This window comes from Ranitomeya imitator, chromosome 8, assembly GCF_032444005.1.
Source record: "Ranitomeya imitator isolate aRanImi1 chromosome 8, aRanImi1.pri, whole genome shotgun sequence".
Classification (NCBI taxonomy): domain Eukaryota; kingdom Metazoa; phylum Chordata; class Amphibia; order Anura; family Dendrobatidae; genus Ranitomeya; species Ranitomeya imitator.
In genome coordinates, this window is record NC_091289.1 from 31,452,595 (window position 1) to 31,474,847 (window position 22,253).

General features: G+C 45.7%; 1 protein-coding gene across 3 annotated transcripts in view; it reads left to right on the plus strand.

Annotated features, from left to right (window-relative positions):
* Nucleotides 1–22,253, plus strand: part of ARHGEF3 (Rho guanine nucleotide exchange factor 3) — a 289,077-nt gene that overhangs the window by 222,478 nt on the left and 44,346 nt on the right. The window contains exon 1 of one of the 3 annotated variants that reach the window (XM_069736685.1): nt 21,347–21,726. The exons of the other annotated variants lie outside the window; for them this stretch is intronic. Coding sequence (XP_069592786.1) covers nt 21,637–21,726 — 90 coding nt within the window. The 5' untranslated portion in view covers nt 21,347–21,636. Of the gene's footprint in view, nt 1–21,346; nt 21,727–22,253 lie in introns of those variants that run through there. 3 annotated transcript variants of the gene reach the window in all.

The window sequence follows — 22,253 nt, forward strand, 5'->3', positions numbered from 1 at the left end:
TAAGAGATTTCTGTCTCCTCTTTTTCTTGCATCCTTTCTTACTTTTAAGCTGCACATCTCCATGACTATCGATCTCTCTCGAACCTCCCATACACATGACCATTCGGCTGATTGATCAAGTGTTTTCAACATGGAGGGCGCTAAAAGCCGCTGCAGGACACTTCCGGAAGCGGAGAATCTTCCCTGAAAGCAAAAAAAATGGGCATTGATGTTCCTTTTGCCCTGTCCTTGACATCATTCCATTGGGGAAGAGTCGTGAGACATCAGATGGTGGTCGGCTGCTCCTGCCGAAATTGGTGGGTTCAACTTTCATTTAATGGGAATGGAGGCCTTTAGCTAAAAGTGAGACATGGAGCAAAGCTCAACCATTCTAGGGTAACCATATCATAGGCTACTTCTGTTCTCCTTTTGGCTATTTTCACATTCAGTTTTAGGCTTCTTTCGGTGGTTCCATCGGGGCTTACATCAGAAGCACTGGAAAACGTGATTTAGATGTTTGTGCTGGTGGGGCCATTGACTTTAACCCCTTCATGACATGAGCAGTACATGTACTGCTCAAATCGTGTCTCCCCCTTTGATGTGGGCTCCGGCGGTGAGCCTACATCAAAGTCGCGACATGTCAGCTGTTTTGTACAGCTGACATGTGCGCGCAATAGCGGCGGGTGAAATCGCTATTCACCCACCGCTATTAACCTGACAGACAGCGGCATTTAACTACCGCATCCGGCCGGGCGGCCGGATATGACGTCATCGCCGACCCCCGTCACATGATCGGGGGTCGGCGATGCATCAGGAAGGTAACCATAGAGGTCCTTGAGACCTCTATGGTTACTGATCACCGGTGGCTGTGAGCGCCCCCCTGTGGTCGGCGCTCACAGCACACCTCCATTTCTGCAACATAGCAGCGATCTGATGATCGCTGCTATGTAGCAGAGCCGATCAAGTGGTGCCAGCTTCTAGCCTCCCATGGAGGCTATTGAAGCAGGGCACAAGTAAAAAAAAAATGTTTTTAAAAATATGAAAAAAAATATAAAAAATATAAAAGTTTAAATCACCCCCCTTTCGCCCCATCCTAAATAAAACAATAAAAAAAAAACAAACCTACACGTATTTGGTATCGCCGTGTTCAGAATTGCCCGATCTATCAACTAAAAAAAAGCATTCACCTGATCGCTAAACTGCGTAGCGAGAAAAAAATCCGAAACGCCAGAATTACGTTTTTTGGTCGCTGCGACATTGCATTAAAATGCAATAACGGGCGAGCAAAAGAACGTATCTGCGCAAAAATGGTATCATTAAAAACATCAGCTCGGCACGCAAAAAATAAGCCCTCACCCGACCCCAGATCACGAAAAATGGAGACGCTACGGGTATCGGAAAATGGCACTTTTTTTTTTTAGCAAAGTTTGGAATTTTTTTCCACCACTTAGATAAAAAATAACCTAGACATGTTAGATGTCTATGAACTCGTAATGACCTAGAGAATCATAATGGAAGGTCAGTTTTAGCATTTAGTGAACCTAGCAAAAAAGCCAAACAAAAAACAAGTGTGGGATTGCACTTTTTTTGCAATTTCACCGCACTTGGAATTTTTTTCCCGTTTTCTAGTAAAAGACATGGTAAAACCAATGGTGTCTTTCAAAAGTACAACTTGTCCCGCAAAAAATAAGCCCTCACATGACCATATTGACGGAAAAATAAAAAAGTTATGGCTCAGGGAAGGAGGGGAGCGAAAAACGAAAACGCAAAAATGAAAAAGGGCCGCGACTTGAAGGGGTGATGCAGACGGAGTCATTATATGGTCCTTTCTGCAGTGTCCACCTATTTGAGGCCAGCACCAAAGTGCAGTCAAGCACATTTTGGTGCCCACTTCAAATAGGCGGGGATATGGTTGTAAACGATGTCCGATGGAGCATATAGTGATTCCGTATCCGTCATTAAAGTCAGCGGCCCCAACAGCGCCAAAGTCTGAATCCCGTTTTTCAGAGCTTAAAGTGAAAACCGAGAGTGAGCCATGGACAGTAGCCTAAAACACAATGTGAACTAAGCCTTAAAAATGGAGCATCCAGCCGCTAACATCCACATAGAACATAAAAGCAAGAATAAATTAAGTTAAAGAACTGCCCATTTTGAACCTGGTGATGAGTCCCCTTTAAGTTGCACGTTGCAGATTATTCATGATGTATACCAACATAGCCAAAACGGAGATGAGAATGGAGCCGAAGACTGGCCTTCAGATGATATCATTAGCCGTCTTCTATATGAACCAGTTTATAAGGTGGGAAATAACTAAACAAACCGGTCTTAAAGCGACCCAGATATTATTAATGACTCGTCGAGCCGAAGGCTGTCCATGGAGGACTGTTCTCTTAAAGGAACACTCCAGACAAAACGGATGCGCTGATTCAAGGAGCGTAAAATGCATTCACGCATTGTCGCTTGACCTTTGCATTAGGTATAGCATGGCGGATCTGTCGGCTTGGACTGTTCCTTTATGGATGACAAACTTTTTGTATTTCATCTAATTCTTTGCACTTGCATTAATGCAAAAAATTTTTTGGCAGCGATGATGCTTTGTGCATAAAGTGCAGGAGCCGGCATGGAACATTTAACGTCATAGAGACCGGTCCAGGAAACGGTTACATCTTTATTCCACAATGATCTAAGCTTTAACCGTTTTCTGACCTGGAGCTTAGGACTGAAAATGCTTCACTTAAATCGCAGGTTCTTTATTATCGCCCAGAGCGAAAGTAAAAATGTCTTGGCTGACAAGTTGTAAAGAAAAGTGAAGCTGTATAAGTGAACTTCTGCTTTCTACGGCTTTTTCCCCCCTAGGGGCGAAATTCATTTCTGCTTTAAAGTCCATACTTTCCTCTGGAATTTTCATTGCTTTCATAACTGAAAGGATTTTCCTCCTGTTGTCTGTGCCAGGTCTAAATCCCTGTGATCGCTGCAAAATGTGTCTGGTTTCTGAAAGCTGTTTGTACATAGAAAATCATAAGGTTACTGCTTGGTGCTGCAGTACATACCGGATGAGCTACCCAAAGTAAGATACGTATTTGGCCACGTCATGAGTATTCTCCAGTGTATACATCAGATGGAAGTCTCTGGCGTATGCCAGTGTATCGATATACAGAGGCATTCGTTGGCCCATGACTCCCATAGGTCGAGCATATGCCCCTCAAGACCGGATCAAGGCTTTGGATCCTGGGAACTGAGCCTCGATCAGTAAATTATCCCTCATCTTATGGATAAGAAATGACTTTTGACTATCGAAATATCCCTTTAAAGAGGGATCACAAGCTCAAAGTGTCTAGTTTTTTTTTTTAATTCCCGCGGATCCCCTGAGTATTCTGTTTGTTGTTTTTTAATAATCTGCCATACGGTTCCAGAGATATGGGCTTTTATATGTAATGCTAACTTTTATGATCTTTATCAAGGGGGTGTGGCTCAAAGTATTCTCTAGGGGGTGTGTCTCTAGGCTGCTCTGCATAAATACCCTGTGAGCCACTCCCCCTTTTAAAGGCCATAAAATTTAGCACTAAATTTAAATGCCCATATCTTTGAATCCGTAGGGTGGATTTTTAAAAAATAACAAACAGAATACTCAGGGGAGAAGCAGGAATAAAATAAGTTAAAGAACTGCCGAATTTGAACCTTGTGACGAGTCCCCTTTAAGTTGCACGTTGGAGAATATTTATGATGTATACCAACATAGCCAAAACGGAGATGAGAATGGAGCCGCAGCCTGGCCTTCAGATGATATCATTAGTCGTCTTCTATATGAACCAGTTTATAATAACTAAACAAACCGGTCTTAAAGCGACCCAGCTAAAAAAAAGTGCCTATAGTTAACTCGTGTCTCCTGACCCTCAACTCAGCAGCCTCATATATGTCTATAAGGTTTCTTTTACGCTTACCGTGATTTTGTAGCCCGTTTTTGCGGCCCCAATAGATTTCTATGGGGTCGCAAAAACGGGCCATATGCTGTATGGCCATGAAGGCCGTATTTACGGCCGTGAAAAAATATGCTCGATCTTTTTCACGACTTACGGACACGGCCCCCATTGAAAATCAATGGGGCCGCAAAAACAATGGAAGCTTGTTTTTGCGGTGCACCGTGACTTCCGGTTTTGCGGAAAGCCATTTTTTTCCAATACTTTTTCCATAGTATTGGAAACCCGAAAAACAGCGACCCGCGAGTTTTTTGTGGTCCATTATTGCGGCAGACTGTGAAAATTGCGGCGATACGGCCTTCAAAAAAGGCCGGCAATAACGGGCCGCAAAAAACCCGATAAGTGTAAAAGAAGCCTAAGGCTGCTCAAAAAATGGTAATTACGGCACCCCTGTGGTGGGTGCCCAAGTAGGATCCTATCCCATGTAAATCTTGTAGAAAGCTTGTGCTTCTGATCCTGAGCGTTCGTTTCGGCCCGTAACCCTGTGCACACTGCAATCTATCTGACTGATGAAGGTCATTGTAGGACCGAAACGTTTCTTTATTTTTGGATTGTCTGCACAAAATAAAATGATCTGCTTACAGCATTTAACTGAGTGCCAAGTTTTCTATACGGCTGCTCAGACCAAGACAAATGGGTGTTAGAAATGCATGCACGTTAGAATACATTCTCACTGGAGGATTATCGGGAACAAGCCTTCCCGATAATTGTGCAGTCTACACATCACCCGACAAATGAGCAAAATACTTGTTTAGTGGATAAAATTATTAAAAAATCATCATTATTGCTTTAAAATCATCACATATTTCGTAAACAGGACGTGCTGTCGAGTACAATAGTGTTCTATGTGCACAGGACGATCTTGTTAACAATCGTTCTGTGCACATGGAAGTGCGCTCAGACTGAACAGGCTAGTAAATAACTGCCGATCAGTCTTTATATAGTCGTTTATGAGTCAGCTAGTACCTTTACACTCTTGCCCGGACTACAGCTATCCCTCCGTGACCCCATAAGCGTGCATTCTTAGACGAGCATTTTTATTTTCATGTGAAGGGAGGTGAACTAGCAGTAGACACAAGTTTATCCTACGGGGATATACAGTGGCTCCATTTTACACATTGTGCAACTTTTTTACTACCATATATAACTCACTGAGCCATGTTTGAGATTGCAGCGCAGTAATTGATGTGGTCGTAAAAGCGATTCTCCAGAAATATATAAACTAGGAAGCAGAGCACTAAACATAATAAACCAAGATCTAGAATCCCGAGGCAGCCGGGCAACTGTTCATTTTCCTTGTCTCTCTTGATTAGTGCCCCAATACAAACACAGTCCTCGAGATCAGTAAACAGGGGTTTTAAAGGGGGTTTTCCCGGATTTAAAATCGGTCATCAAAATCAGATTGCTGGGGGTCCGTAACCCAGCAATCCACCAACTAGCAATTACTCCTTCAAGGATTCTTATAAAAATCATGTTATCCCTGACCCCCAGGACCCCCAGCAATTATATAAAATGGAGTCTGCACAGCCCCACCTTGAATAGAGGACAAGTGCGCATGCGTGACCTCCATATCATTCATTGTCTATGGGACTGTCGGAGGAAGCCAAGTAGAGAGTACAGGTATTTCCTGAAGTCCTATTGACAATGAATGGAGAGTACCTCTTCTCCATTCAATATGGGAGCTGTGTCTCGGAGGTTTGCAAACCCATTTTTGGAGTCAATAGGGGTCCCACACATTGGATAGGGAGTAACAGCAGTTTTGGTAAAACCTTATTAAATAGTGTTTTAAGCCTTCACTGACAGTGCAGGTATAGTAAACATATCCCTAATGGTTTGTCAGGCCATTGACTGACTGGGTATTGAACTGTAGACTGCATATGTTTGTCACTTTTTGAAAGAATTACCACTTAAAGGGATGATTTTGCTAATTAAGTTAGTAGTATGGCTGTATAGGCTGTGGAAAAGCAATAAAAATGAGACCTATCTTGTAGTAATCCGATGTGCCAGGGCTGAGAAATAGAACTTTGAAGCCAAATGCAGATTAGTCTGGGAGTGCATGAGGGCGTGTCCATGCACTGAGGATTCTGGATATAGCTACACGCCCCAATGCCCTTGAATTCCAATTTTCAGCTGGCTTCAAAGTTTAATTTTTCAGCATTGGAACATCAGATTACTATAAGACAGATATAATTTATATTACTGTTCTAGAACCTGCTTCAAAACAGTGCTTACAAGTGCAATAGAAAAGAGCTTGTAAGCACTGTGCCTCTTCTGCTGTCTAGCAGCGGTGGTCGGTCTCCAAGACAAAGAGATATAAAGATGTGTTAATAAAGAAGTGTTAATATCTCAAGAATGGTTGAAAATTTTAATAGTCAGTAAATTGCAAATTTGCTTGTTTTTACAAGCACTATCCAACAATATCTATAAAAATGGGAATAACCCTTTAAGAGCTTGTTCATATCACTGGGTATACGTATGTATAGGAGCATCTTCTAAAGCATTCTTTATAGTGTGATGCCATCCATTGCTCATCACATTGGGATCACTGCACTGGCCGGCTCCTATGATTTACTTTTGGAAACCTCACATGAATGGTCTTTGCCGGAAGCAGAATTTTTACAGTGAGAAAATAAAAAATTGATTTGATTTAATGAGTGCTTTGGTTTGAAAAGAGCTGTAAACAAAATGAATGCCCCAGATCTTATGAGTCCCATTCAGTAAAGGCTTCTTACATAATTATCATTACATGCTCACAAAACATTCTGTTCTGGATCATCCAAATCAGCTCTGTTCAAAAATTAAGGTATAATTACAGAAATTAGAGAATCTTAAAAAAAAAATGCAACGAAGAACAGTACTGAACTTCAGTTACTGAAAGCGAGAGTCCCCGAATTATTCCTTGGCACATCGTACACTTTGTGTTTGCCGCAATTACTTGACTGCTGGCTTTGTGACCAGCAAAGATTTTCATAACAGAACAAGGAAACCTAAGGAAAATCTAATTTCCGTCAATTTCCCCTCCGGTGGGCGTATGATGTTGTTTTCTGACAGCGTGTCTGCCGCTCCATAAACAGAACGCTGCCTGCTATAAACAGACTTGGAGGGCAAAACCCTGCTCATAAAGTGAGGCATACTCACAGTAGGGAGTCTCAGCTATGTATGCTCATGTTTGATAAAAAGGTCCCCCAACGAGAAACTGATCACAGTATGTCCTGCCTTTGTGATCTTGAGCAATCGGCTTGTCACGCTGCTGCAATGCAGGTAGGTGCAGGCTCCACTGGATGGCAGTAGAGGGGAAGCAGGACTGCACCTAAACAGACCTGACCTGCAGTGAAGCAGTGAGGCCACCACTGGTGGCAGCAGATTAGTCTAACAAGCCGGGTCAAATCATAAACTGTAGCACAGTACCAAAGGAATAAGCAAACTCACGGTCAGAGACAAGCCAGGGAGTCAGTAACGGTCAGAAGCGAATAAGACAAAAGACAGAAGCAGGTCAGGATACAAGCCAATTCAAAACCAGGGAGTCAGCACACTAATGAGAAACACAGGCTTAAAACCCAGTCTGGATCATGATACAACTATTGTGAACTTGGTGGTACAGGTCCCAGCCCACCCCATACACACTAGATGAAAGTTGTCCGAACCCGCGATTTCTGTTGGATCAACTACCTATCTCATGTGTACTGGAGCCCCCCAACTCTCCCCCTACAGATCATGTTGGGAGAGAGAAGGATCGGGCAGATAGATCTTTAAACAACTGATCCTTTTGATTTTTTGGGGGGAGATGAGACTTTCTCTTGTCTCCCCATTGAAGACTCATTTCTTCAAGTGCTCCAAGTGCTTCTGCTTATTATTATTATTCTATCATTCCGTGTAAATCGGGCCACACTGATGACGTTTTTTCATAGACTTGTCGATTTTGATTCGAGCCTTGGACTGATAAACGGGACCTCATTGTTTCTGGTAGGATGACATCCCGTTCAGTAGTCACTTGATCAATCAGTGGAATTAGGGGTCAGGTGACTGAATGGAGGACACATCAGCACGTCTGGTATGATACAGACCACTCGAGAGGCAGCATCTGGGGAATAGAGTGGTCAGCAAGACTTAGTTCTTTATTTTGTAATAATCCATTTGCTCTGGCAAAAAGTCGTGGGAAATCCCATTAATGGGGGACCTCTTCTATTCGGTTTCCTTAATTAATGTCTTTTTAAGCAAAATGTGTAAGTGTGAATTGGAATATACAAGTTTAGGTCTCTTTGCTTTAGTGCGGAAAAGAAAAATCAGGTTGAACGATCACACTACAGTAAGGAAATCGGGGTACACGAGGAAGGAGTTTGCTGAACTATTACTATTGTAGGTGAATTCTTGGAGCAGAAATCCTAGAGATTTAGAGTCCTTGACCTCTGCACCATTGGTTGCTGCTGTGTTTGCTTATCACGTGTACATGTGCCAATGTATACTGGTAACACTTAGGATACAGTGATGATTATTACACTTGCAAATGATGTGTTGACTTTTGCTTTGATGGAAAGTTGTAAGTCATTGTGAAGACTGATCATGTACAATCACATTGGTGCTATATAGCAACAGCAATTGAGCATTTGTTTCATTTATTTGTTTTACTCTCTTATATAGCGCCATTAATTCCACAGCGCTTTACAGACATTATCGACACTGTCCCCATTGGGGCTCACAATCTAGATTTCCCATCAGTATGGAGGAAACACAGAAAAATACGGGGAGAACAAACAAACTCCTTGCAGATGTTGTCCTTGGTTGGATTTGAACCCAGGACCCAAGTGCTGCATGGTTGCAGTGCTAACCACTGAGCCACCATGCTGAACCGGAGCATTTTCCAATAGTCACAATGGCTCTGATGACAAATCCCACAATTACATGTTAAAAAAATGGGGCGTTAAAGGCACATTGCAGCGCTGGGGTCCCTGGTGCAAATCCCATCAAGGACAACATCTGCAAGGAGTTTGTATGTTCTCCCCATATTTGCGTGTTTTCTCCAGTTTCCTCCCACACAACAAAGACATAGTGATAGGGAATGTAGATTGTGAGCCCCAATGGGGACAGTGATGATGATGTCTGTAAAGTGCTGCGGAATAAGAAAGCGCTATATAAGCAATGTATAATAATAATAACCCGCCAATATAGATTGTTTCAGAAATTCAGTCCTGGCAATTGAAATCACACAGGCCCATGTTGTCCCCGTCCCCATGAACCAGATGGGATATATCACTAATATTACCCTGGATGGAGGAAGGGAAGATTTTCTACAAGACCAATATTTCTAATGATACTCATGACCTGCTGGGGTAAGTGACGGAGTCAGTGACTTTGTGCTCCATCACAACGCTTAACAGTATGGGCGTCTTGAAAATATCGATTCTGTTAACAACGTGGCAGACATGGCAGCCCATGACCAGACAGGCCCTTCTGGCATTTGCCAGAATTGCCAGATGGCCAGTCCGGCCCTGAACTTACCCTATTGGTATGTTCACACGATGCTCAGCACTCTGAAACCGCTCCAAACAATCGTTCTATTCATTTCTGTGTAAAAGCCACTTGCTGTTCATATGTTCAGTCTTTTGAGCGTCTTTTAACTGCCTCAGGTTTCCAAAAACGCCAAACGGTTAAAATAAATGAGCTGACTAGTGATTAGCGAACGTGCTTGGATAAGGTGTTATCTATGCATGCTCAGGTGCTAACCGAGTGTCTTTGTTGTGCTCAAAAATTATATGTTCGAGTCCCCGCGGCTGCATCTCTCGCGGCTGTTCGACAGCCAAAACACTTGCAACAATTGCCTGTTTGTGCATGCACAGGAATAGAAATGGATGGTGCATGCCCAAGATTTCAGCTCGTGTCAACAAAAACTGCAGTGAGGCTTTAGCCAGAGTTATTTGAGGATAACTGGAGGACTTTCAAGGGTTGGGGACAATTAAAGAGCGCTTTCCAGATCATTTGCATAATCGCCAAAGTTGACTTTCTGTCCAATACTGGGTCATCCAACAGCAAAGCTCCGTGCACTGCTTAGTGGATGCTCCCAGGTCCAACTCCCTTGAATAGGAGCTAAGTTGCAGTACCTGAGAGTGACCACTATACAATGTACGGCGCTGTGCTCTTCTGACTCTTTATACTGGCTACTTCTGTCCAGAACTGATGCTGATCGGCAGTGGTACCGGGGGTCGGACTTCCATCATTCTCATATTGATGACCTATCCTAATTACTTTGTGGGTTATTTTTATCTTTCTATTCCTGCTCAAAAAAATGGTAATAAAAATAATGGGATTCTCAAAAACTTTAAAAGCCCCTCTCTCTGATCAAACCCATTGCCCCCTGTCCCCTTGAGAAACCACTGGGAATTCAACAGGAAAAGTGCAAACACATCATCAGTAAATGCCCCGGTAATTACAGGTATTGCTAAAATACAGATAACTCATGCCCAAGGGAGCAAATACAGCCCTAAAGCTTTGTTAATGGGATCCCTGAATTACAAAAACACCAATTACTCTAGAATCCCCCCTCTCCTCTTAAGAGAATTTGCAATTCTATAGACCTCTGACAGAGGGCACTTTGTGGAGTAGTGATACTGATTAATGGGTATAATGTCAGGACGACCCCCCAGTCTCAGGCTGAGTGACTCATTTCATTAACATGGCTAAGTCCTATTTGTGTCTTATGTAAAGCAGCAGAGTACAAAAAAGTCATCACTCCTTCCCCATACTACAGCCATAGAGAAACTGACTTGCAAGATACATGAGCGAGAAAATGGAGTTTCATTAATAATAAATATCTGACTGGTTTCAAGTGATGTTATAAAAAATATACTTCATTATTAGTTATACCTCACTGTACAGTATACAACCTATTAAAGGGAACCTGTCACCCCGTTTTTTGAGATTGAGCTATAAATACTGTTAAATAGGGCCTGCGCTGTGTGTTCCTATAGTGTATGTAGTGTACCCCGATTCCCTATGTATGCTGAGAAATAACTTACCAAAGTCGCCGTTTTCGCCTGTCAATCAGGCTGGTCAGGTCGGGAGGGCGTGGTGACATCGCTGGTTCTTCCTCAGCTTTACGTTGGTGGCGTAGTGGCGTAGTGGTGAACAAGCAGCGCGCGATCTGCGCTGTAATCCCTTGCATCGGTGGGGTCGGCCATCTTCCTGGGGCCGCGCGTGCGCAGATCGAGTGCTCTGCTGCACGGGGCTTCAGGAAAATGGCCGCGGGATGCCGCGCGTGCGCATTAGAGATCGCGGCGGCCATTTTCCCAAAGCCGAGATGCAAACTCGGCTTTGGGAAAATGGCCGCCGCGATCTCTAATGCGCACGCGCGGCATCCCGCGGCCATTTTCCTGAAGCCCCGTGCAGCAGAGCACTCGATCTGCGCACGCGCGGCCCCAGGAAGATGGCCGCCCCCACCGATGCAAGGGATTACAGCGCAGATCGCGCGCTGCTTGTTCACCACTACGCCACTACGCCACCAACGTAAAGCTGAGGAAGAACCAGCGATGTCACCACGCCCTCCCGACCTGACCAGCCTGATTGACAGGCGAAAACGGCGACTTTGGTAAGTTATTTCTCAGCATACATAGGGAATCGGGGTACACTACATACACTATAGGAACACACAGCGCAGGCCCTATTTAACAGTATTTATAGCTCAATCTCAAAAAACGGGGTGACAGGTTCCCTTTAATATTCTTTGGTGCCCCAATCATCTCTCTCCTGGTTCCGGGTTTGGCAGCTCCTATTCCTGAATGTCATCATCACTGTTTACACAGGATAATGTGCTGCATAGGACAGTGAGTTTAAAGAAGCCCTCCTCCTCCTCCTTCTATCAAAATTTGTATCATCTTAATACACTGCTCAAAAAAATAAAGGGAACACTAAAATCCCACATTCTAGATATCTCTGAATGAAATATTCTAGTTGCAATTTTTATTCATTGCATAGTGGAATATGTTCAGAACAATAAAACATAACAATTAACAATGCAACTCAAAATGAATATCCCATGGAGGTCTGGATTTGGAATGATACTCAAAATCAAAGTGGAAAATAAAATTACAGGCTGATCCAACTTCAGTGGAAATGCCTCATGACGAGGAAATGATGCTCAGTAGTGTGTGTGGCCTCCACGTGCCTGTATGACCTCCGTACAATGACTGGGCATGCTCCTGATGAGGTGGCGAATGGTCTCCTGAGGGATCTCCTCCCAGACCTGGACTAAAGCATCCGCCAACTCCTGGACAGTCTGTGGTGCAACGTGACGTTGGTGGATGGAGCGAGACATGATGTCCCAGATGTGCTCAATCGGATTCAGGTATGGGGAATGGGCGGGCCAGTCCATAGCTTCAATGCCTTCATCTTGCAGGAACTGCTGATACACTCCAGGCACATGAGGTCTGGCATTGTCCTGCATTAGGAGGAACCCAGGGCCAACCGCACCAGCATATGGTCAAACAAGGGGTCCGATGATCTCATCTCGGTACCTAATGGCAGTCAGGCTACCTCTGGCGAGCACATGGAGGGCTGTACGGCCCTCCAAAGAAATGCCACCCCACACCATTACTGACCCACTGCCAATCCGGTCATGCTGAAGGATGTTGCAGGCAGCAGATCGCTCTCCACTGCATCTCCAGACTCTGTCACGTCTGTCACATGTACTCAGTGTGAACCTGCTTTCATCTGTGAAGAGCACAGGGCGCCAGTGGCGAGTTTGCCAATCCCGGTGTACTGTGGCAAATGCCAAGCATCCTGCACAGTGTTGGGCTGTGAGCACAACCCCCATCGGTGGACGTCGGGCACTCATACCATCCTCATGGAGTCGGTTTTGAACCGTTTGTGCAGACACATGCACATTTGTGGCCTGCTGGAGGTCATTTTGCAGGGCTCTGGCAGTGCTCCTCCTGTTCCTCCTTGCACGAAGGTGCAGGTAGCAGTCCTGCTGCTGAGTTGTTGCCCTCCTACGGCCCCCTCAAATCTCCTGGTAGCACCTCCAGCCTCTGGACACTACGCTGACAGACACAGCAAACCTTCTTGCCACAGCTCGCATTGATGTGCCATCCTGGATGAGCTTCACTACCTAATCCAATTGTGTGGTTTGTAGAGTCAGTCTCATGCTACCACGAGTGTGAAAGCACAACCAACATTCAAAAGTGACCAAAACATCAGCCAAAAAGCATTGGTACTGAGACGTGGTCTGTGGTCCCCACCTGCAGAATCACTCCTTTATTGAGGGTGTCTTGATAATTGCCAATAATTTCCATCTGTTGTCTATTCCATTTGCACAACAGCATGTGAAAGTCATTGTCAATCAGTGTTGCTTCCTAAGTGGACAGTTTGATTTCACAGAAGTTTGATTTACTTGGAGTTATATTCTGTTGTTTAAGTGTTCCCTTTATTTTTTGAGCAGTGTATATTGCAATATCATATCACATGATGTCATAGATTTGATGGAAAAGAGAAGAATTAGCTGGGTAGAAAGGCAAAATTAGCAATTGTAAGTACACAGCACTATATAATATGATGCAATATATTAAGAGATAAAAACATGGATGAGAGTGCTATTTTAATGTCAACCTGAACGGCTGCGGACGGCTCATGTAAATGGGCCATTAGTCTTCCATTAGTCTTCCAAATATAGTACACCTAAAGAGCATCATGTATGATTTACATAGTACTTTCCTCCATTGACTTTAGTGGATGAGCAGTACAATTGTGCTTTCCCATAAAACTGGTTTTCCTACAGCGGTTTCTTTATAGAAGAAAAAAAAAAAAAAAAAAAAAAAAAAACAGCAACTGGATCAAAAAGCAAACCTGACAGTCATGGCTTTGGCGTCAAACTGCTATAATACAGCAATATAATAATATAACTATTACGACCGCAATAGCCAGAGTCCCGTTGATCCCTGGAACTTACTGGACACCTACTGTTATGAGAAGTTCAAGGGACTCACTGGATGAGGTGGATCCTCTAAGAACAAGGTCCAGATGGGCACATGGACCACGGGTGTTGGTGCAGCAGGTCGGTTAGTAGAGGGACTGGAAGCCATAGGTAAACAAGTGGAATGCTGGGAACCGCAGGCAGGCGAAGGACATCAGGAAATTGGAGGCAAACAGAAAACTTAAGGGAACCGCCGGCAAGCAGGTGGAGGATGTCAGAAACCCGCAGGAAAGCAGAGGATGCCAGAAAATTTCAGGCAAGCAGGCACAGCTCAGAAATCCGCAGGCAGGCAGAGGGCATCAGAATATTGCAGGCAAGCAAAGGATGCAAAACACCATAGACAAGGAGGCGGAGCGCAGGAATCTGCAGGCAGGCGGAAGACATCAGGAAGCCACAGGCAAGCAGGAAGAGTGCAGGAAACCACAGGCAGGTAGCAGATAACACTCTGGAGAAATCAAGCAAGCAATGGATGCCAGAAAACCACAGGCAAGCAGGTGGAGCGCAGGAATTTGCAGGCAGAGGGCATCAGAAACTGCAAGCAAGTAGATGATGCCAGAAAACCACAGGCAAGCAAGCGGAGCGCAGGAATCCACAGACAGGCTGAGGACGTCAGGAAACTGTAGACAAGCAGGTGGAGTGCAGGAAACAACAGGCAGGTAGCAGCTAACACTCTAGAGTAACAGGTAAGTCAGCAACCAAGAAAGCCACATACTGCCAGGAAGACAATCTGAAAACCACAGGTGGACCCAGAGAAAAGGCCCAGGAGACTCGAGGACAGGTACTGGACAGAACTCCGGAATCACTAGAAGCTGCAGACAAGTAGGTAGAGGTACTAGAAGCTGCTGGTCTACAGGAGACGTCCTGCAGCCGGGTTGCTGTACACACACAAACTGCAAGTCTAGTCTGAGATTGAGTCAATACCAAGGCCTGGGGATGTGTCTTAGAAGCCCTAAAATAGGCTTAGTCAGTTCATCACACAGAAGTATGCCAGGCCACCTGCAAAGCTCGAGTGGAAAACCAAAAATTTCAACGGGCCGGGGCAGATGGAGTCCAGACCAGGGACAGATGTGTAACACCTACAGAAGGTTAAAACTGAACATGTGGCAAGATCTATACTTTCAAGTATATTTTCAGAACTGTCACATGTATATATTCATAATAGCTATTTCTGACCATAATATTTCTTGTAGTTTCAACAATTTATCCCTCTATATCATAACTTGCAATTGACTCTGAGACGGGGAAAGGAAACTAGATGCTATGATGTCTCCCACATACAACAGAGGACACGGAGTGATTCCCGATTCTCTTTCCTTATTTAGCACACAGGCAAAAGCAGCAGGAGCATGAGGACATTATACAGCAGCACTGAGCTGTGTAGATGTGAATCCAGGTATGAAGGAAAAGACTTGTTAGAAAGCTCAGCACAATCTTTTTGTGTCTCTTCCGCTTTATTCCCCACTCTGCTCCTCATTTCTCCACTCCCTCTTCTGTAGAGTGTAATAGGCGGTGTAACAAGACACCTCACTATGCTGACAGTCCGTCTTGCCTTGAGCAATAGGAGTTCAGCTGATTTATTTTTTTCAAAGTGAAATATAAGTTCAAGGGGGAAGGGAAGAAGTGACTCATAAGTGGATAACATAGCAGATTTCTCTGATAAGACATATTACAAAGTTTCTTATATTATTTTTTTCTATTGATTTATGCAAAGTTTGTGGAAAGTGCAGTTCTCGTTTAAGCCCCCAAACCAAGATTCAGTTTTGCGTTACAAAGACTCATGCTCCTCAGGGCTTGATAATATCTTAATGTGGATTAGATTTCTTTTACTGAAGAAGCTATGTGGGCTTCTCCAGCAATCGAGGCCGTTTTTACAACTGTCTTTCATAGAGAAAATAGAAAAGGATGTAAAAACCTGCCCAACAGGTATCTGTTAATGAAGCCAAAAATTGGATAGGGAATTGGAAAACCTGCCCAGCCTGGAAATGTGAAAATAAAGCTCGTTGCTCGTTTTGGTCCTGTATTAGGAAATTATGAAGATTCAAAGAACTGGGGCAAAAATGAATTTTTTATCACCTTTAATTTTGGATAGAAATTATTTGAATGAGAAATAAAGACTTTACTCACATGAACAGATATCTGCCTGACATTTGTAATGGAAGCAGCATCGGACGAAAGACGGGCGATCCCATGTATTGTTATTATAAGGCTACGTTCACACCTGTTGAGTTGACATTCGTTTTTTTTGTTCTATTTTTAGGAAAAGACAAAAAAAAATTAATGCCAAAAATGGATCTGCTACATAACTGATGCAAATGGAAGCAGGAAGATCCCATTGATTATTATGGGGTCTGTCTTGGTTCTGTTACATGTTCATTTTTTAGGAAAGGAAGAAAAAGCTCAACAGCGAGAACTTCTGGCTTTTATCAGACTTCCGCTGTACCCCAAAATAATTAGTGAGATTCCCCCCACTTCCATTTGCACCGGTTATGCCACAGATCTGTTCTCGACATTAAAGCCATTTGTTACAAAAAATTGGAACCAACAAACGGGATGACAAAAAGTCAAGTGTGAACATTGCCTAACATGTAATTGTAACTCTTCTAATCGTTAGTGACTTGCCTAAAAATTGGCATTGGGTGTTTATTTCTGCATTTTATCCGTCCATGTAAAGATCACCATAAGAAAAGCGTAGAAAGACATTAGCTAAGATTAGAAAGGATCAGAAATAGAAATGGGGAAAAAGAATTTAGTGAGATGAAAGAGGAATACACAGACAAACAGCAAAGCACAATATATAGAGGACAATGAAAGAAGGGTATAAGGATGAGATAGAAGCAGAGAGATGGAGGTATATAAAGGAACGAGACAAGGAAACATAGGAAGAGACAGAAAAAAGAGTAGAGAAAACGAGAGACACAGTAAAGGTATAATGAGAGCAGTGAGATATGGGAGGAGACTGTAAAGGTGGCTCAGTGGTTAGCAATGTTGTTTTGCTTATCTAAGCAATGCATAATAATAATAATAATAATAACAAGAAAAGAGAGAGGGAAAGAGACAGTAGAGGCATGGACCAGGCAAAGAGAGAGGAAAAGAGACAGATAGTGGAGGCATGGACCAGGCAAAGAGAGAGGAAAAGAGACAGATAGTGGAGGCATGGACCAGGCAAAGAGAGAGGAAAAGAGACAGATAGTAGAGGTATATACCAAGAAAAGAGAGGGAAAGAGACAGATAGTAGAGGTATGTACCAAGAAAAGAAAGGGAAAGAGACAGATAGTAGAGGTATATACCAAGAAAAGAGAGGGAAAGAGACAGATAGTAGAGGTATATGCCAAGAAAAGAGAGGGAAAGAGACAGATAGTAGAGGTATAGACCAAGAAAAGAGAGGGAAAGAGACAGATAGTAGAGGTATAGACCAAGAAAAGAGAGGGAAAGAGACAGATAGTAGAGGTATAGACCAAGAAAAGAGAGGGAAAGAGACAGATAGTAGAGGTATAGACCAAGAAAAGAGAGGGAAAGAGACAGATAGTAGAGGTATAGACCAAGAAAAGAGAGGGAAAGAGACAGATAGTAGAGGTATAGACCAAGAAAAGAGAGGGAAAGAGACAGATAGTAGAGGTATAGACCAAGAAAAGAGAGGGAAAGAGACAGATAGTAGAGGTATATACCAAGAAAAGAGAGAGGAAAGAGACAGATAGTAGAGGTATATACCAAGAAAAGAGATGGAAAGAGACAGATAGTAGAGGTATAGACCAAGAAAAGAGAGAGGAAAGAGACAGATAGTAGAGGTATATACCAAGAAAAGAGAGGGAAAGAGACAGATAGTAGAGGTATAGACCAAGAAAAGAGAGGGAAAGAGACAGATAGTAGAGGTATAGACCAAGAAAAGAGAGGGAAAGAGACAGATAGTAGAGGTATAGACCAAGAAAAGAGAGGGAAAGAGACAGATAGTAGAGGTATAGACCAAGAAAAGAGAGGGAAAGAGACAGATAGTAGATGTATATACCAAAAAGAGAGGGAAAGAGACAGATAGTAGAGGTATATACCAAGAAAAGAGAGGGAAAGAGACAGATAGTAGAGGTATATACCAAGAAAAGAGAGAGGAAAGAGACAGATAGTAGAGGTATATACCAAGAAAAGAGAGGGAAAGAGACAGATAGTAGAGGTATAGACCAAGAAAAGAGAGGGAAAGAGACAGATAGTAGAGGTATAGACCAAGAAAAGAGAGGGAAAGAGACAGATAGTAGAGGTATAGACCAAGAAAAGAGAGAGGGAAGGAGACAAATAGTATAAATATAGACCAAGCACAGAGAGAAAGAAAGAGACAGATAGTAGAGGTATAGACCAAACAAAGAGAGGGAAAGAGACAGATAGCGGAGGTATAGACCAAGAAAAGGGAGAGGGAAGGAGACAAATAGTAGAAATACAGACCAAGCAAAGAGAGAGGGAAAGAGGCAGATAGTAGAGGTATAGACCAAACAAAGAGAGGGAAAGAGACAGATAGTAGATGTATATACCAAAAAGAGAGGGAAAGAGACAGATAGTAGATGTATATACCAAAAAGAGAGGGAAAGAGACAGATAGTAGAGGTGTATACCAAAAAGAGAGGGAGACAGATAGTAGAGGTATAGACCAACCAAGCAATTAATGAAGGGTCCAGACAGTGAAAGTCATATACCAAGTAATTAGGAGAGGGGACCAGAAAAACACAGAGCAATAAAGGGCAGAGCCATAAAGGGGGGTTCTGTAGAATTGAGACAGGAATAGAGAGCAAAGAGAGAGTGATGGGGGAGAGACTGTCACACAGTGAGACAAAGATGTGCTTAGACTATAAAGCAATGATTCGAAGAGGGTAGGAGAAGAGGCTGCTCTCAGTGATCGGCAGTGGGTGCAGGCGCAGGTTGCGGTGATGTGCTGCTCTCAGTGATCGGCAGTGGGTGCAGGCGCAGGTTGATGTGCTGCTCTCAGTGATGGGCAGTGGGTGCAGGTGCAGGTTGTGTTGATGTGCTGCTCTCAGTGATCGGCAGTGGGTGCAGGCGCAGGTTGATGTGCTGCTCTCAGTGATGGGCAGTGGGTGCAGGTGCAGGTTGTGGTGATGTGCTGCTCTCAGTGATCGGCAGTGGGTGCAGGCGCAGGTTGCGGTGATGTGCTGCTCTCAGTGATGGGCAGTGGGTGCAGGCGCAGGTTGATGTGCTGCTCTCAGTGATGGGCAGTGGGTGCAGGCGCAGGTTGATGTGCTGCTCTCAGTGATGGGCAGTGGGTGCAGGCGCAGGTTGATGTGCTGCTCTCAGTGATGGGCAGTGGGTGCAGGTGCAGGTTGTGTTGATGTGCTGCTCTCAGTGACCGGCAGTGGGTGCAGGCGCAGGTTGTGGTGATGTGCTGCTCTCAGTGATCGGCAGTGGGTGCAGGCGCAGGTTGTGGTGATGTGCTGCTCTCAGTGATCGGCAGTGGGTGCAGGCGCAGGTTGCGGTGATGTGCTGCTCTCAGTGATCGGCAGTGGGTGCAGGCGCAGGTTGATGTGCTGCTCTCAGTGATGGGCAGTGGGTGCAGGTGCAGGTTGTGTTGATGTGCTGCTCTCAGTGATCGGCAGTGGGTGCAGGCGCAGGTTGATGTGCTGCTCTCAGTGATGGGCAGTGGGTGCAGGTGCAGGTTGTGGTGATGTGCTGCTCTCAGTGATCGGCAGTGGGTGCAGGCGCAGGTTGTGGTGATGTGCTGCTCTCAGTGATCGGCAGTGGGTGCAGGCGCAGGTTGTGGTGATGTGCTGCTCTCAGTGATCGGCAGTGGGTGCAGGCGCAGGTTGATGTGCTGCTCTCAGTGACCGGCAGTGGGTGCAGGCGCAGGTTGATGTGCTGCTCTCAGTGACCGGCAGTGGGTGCAGGCGCAGGTTGATGTGCTGCTCTCAGTGACCGGCAGTGGGTGCAGGTGCAGGTTGTGTTGATGTGCTGCTCTCAGTGATCGGCAGTGGGTGCAGGCGCAGGTTGATGTGCTGCTCTCAGTGATGGGCAGTGGGTGCAGGTGCAGGTTGATGTGCTGCTCTCAGTGATGGGCAGTGGGTGCAGGCGCAGGTTGATGTGCTGCTCTCAGTGATGGGCAGTGGGTGCAGGTGCAGGTTGTGTTGATGTGCTGCTCTCAGTGACCGGCAGTGGGTGCAGGCGCAGGTTGTGGTGATGTGCTGCTCTCAGTGATCGGCAGTGGGTGCAGGCGCAGGTTGTGGTGATGTGCTGCTCTCAGTGATCAGCAGTGGGTGCAGGCGCAGGTTGCGGTGATGTGCTGCTCTCAGTGATCGGCAGTGGGTGCAGGCGCAGGTTGTGTTGATGTGCTGCTCTCAGTGATCGGCAGTGGGTGCAGGCGCAGGTTGTAGTGATGTGCTGCTCTCAGTGATCGGCAGTGGGTGCAGGCGCAGGTTGTGGTGATGTGCTGCTCTCAGTGACCGGCAGTGGGTGCAGGCGCAGGTTGTGTTGATGTGCTGCTCTCAGTGATCGGCAGTGGGTGCAGGCGCAGGTTGTGGTGATGTGCTGCTCTCAGTGATCGGCAGTGGGTGCAGGCGCAGGTTGTGGTGATGTGCTGCTCTCAGTGATGGGCAGTGGGTGCAGGTGCAGGTTGATGTGCTGCTCTCAGTGACCGGCAGTGGGTGCAGGCGCAGGTTGTGTTGATGTGCTGCTCTCAGTGATCGGCAGTGGGTGCAGGTTGTGGTGATGTGCTGCTCTCAGTGATCGGCAGTGGGTGCAGGCGCAGGTTGATGTGCTGCTCTCAGTGACCGGCAGTGGGTGCAGGCGCAGGTTGATGTGCTGCTCTCAGTGATCGGCAGTGGGTGCAGGCGCAAGTTGATGTGCTGCTCTCAGTGATCGGCAGTGGGTGCAGGCGCAGGTTGATGTGCTGCTCTCAGTGATGGGCAGTGGGTGCAGGCGCAGGTTGATGTGCTGCTCTCAGTGATGGGCAGTGGGTGCAGGCGCAGGTTGATGTGCTGCTCTCAGTGATCGGCAGTGGGTGCAGGCGCAGGTTGATGTGCTGCTCTCAGTGACCGGCAGTGGGTGCAGGCGCAGGTTGATGTGCTGCTCTCAGTGATCGGCAGTGGGTGCAGGCGCAAGTTGATGTGCTGCTCTCAGTGATCGGCAGTGGGTGCAGGCGCAGGTTGATGTGCTGCTCTCAGTGATCGGCAGTGGATGCAGGCGCAGGTTGATGTGCTGCTCTCAGTGATCGGCAGTGGGTGCAGGCGCAGGTTGATGTGCTGCTCTCAGTGACCGGCAGTGGGTGCAGGCGCAGGTTGATGTGCTGCTCTCAGTGATTGGCAGTGGATGCAGGCGCAGGTTGATGTGCTGCTCTCAGTGATGGGCAGTGGGTGCAGGCGCAGGTTGATGTGCTGCTCTCAGTGATGGGCAGTGGGTGCAGGCGCAGGTTGATGTGCTGCTCTCAGTGATCGGCAGTGGGTGCAGGCGCAGGTTGATGTGCTGCTCTCAGTGACCGGCAGTGGGTGCAGGCGCAGGTTGATGTGCTGCAGCAGCCACTTCCTCCCCAGAACAGCAGAGAGGAGGGATTTCTCTGGTGACTCTGGTGTAGTGTGTCTCTCCCTCCCTGTGTCAGTCCGGCTCTGCAGGCAGCCAGTGTAATGCGCTCTCGGACAGATCGCTGCTGGATTGTGCTCTCTCTCTGGAGCTGAGGGGCTGCGCTTTTACCCATCAGTTTCAGGATCCGCTGTGACCACCCAACCACCCACCCACAGCCACAATGGTGGCGAAGGATTATCCCTTCTATCTCACCGTCAAGAGAGTCAATTTAACTCTGGAAGTCAAGAGTGCAACTACCAAGAGCATTGAGGTAAGCTGAGATGGATGATGATGATGATGATGAGGGTCTTCCCTGGTGCTGTCTGTGAGTCCCATAGAGGCTCCTACTGGGAATATGTGGATGATGATGATGATGAGGGTCTTCCCTGGTGCTGTCTGTGAGTCCCATAGAGGCTCCTACTAGGAATATGTGGATGATGATGAAGGTCTTCCCTGGTGCTGTCTGTGAGTCCCATATAGGCTCCTACTAGGAATATGTGGATGATGATGATGATGATGAGGGTCTTCCCTGGTGCTGTCTGTGAGTCCCATAGAGGCTCCTACTGGGAATATGTGGATGATGATGATGATGAGGGTCTTCCCTGGTGCTGTCTGTGAGTCCCATAGAGGCTCCTACTAGGAATATGTGGATGATGATGAAGGTCTTCCCTGGTGCTGTCTGTGAGTCCCATATAGGCTCCTACTAGGAATATGTGGATGATGATGATGAGGGTCTTCCCTGGTGCTGTCTGTGAGTCCCATAGAGGCTCCTACTGGGAATATGTGGATGATGATGAT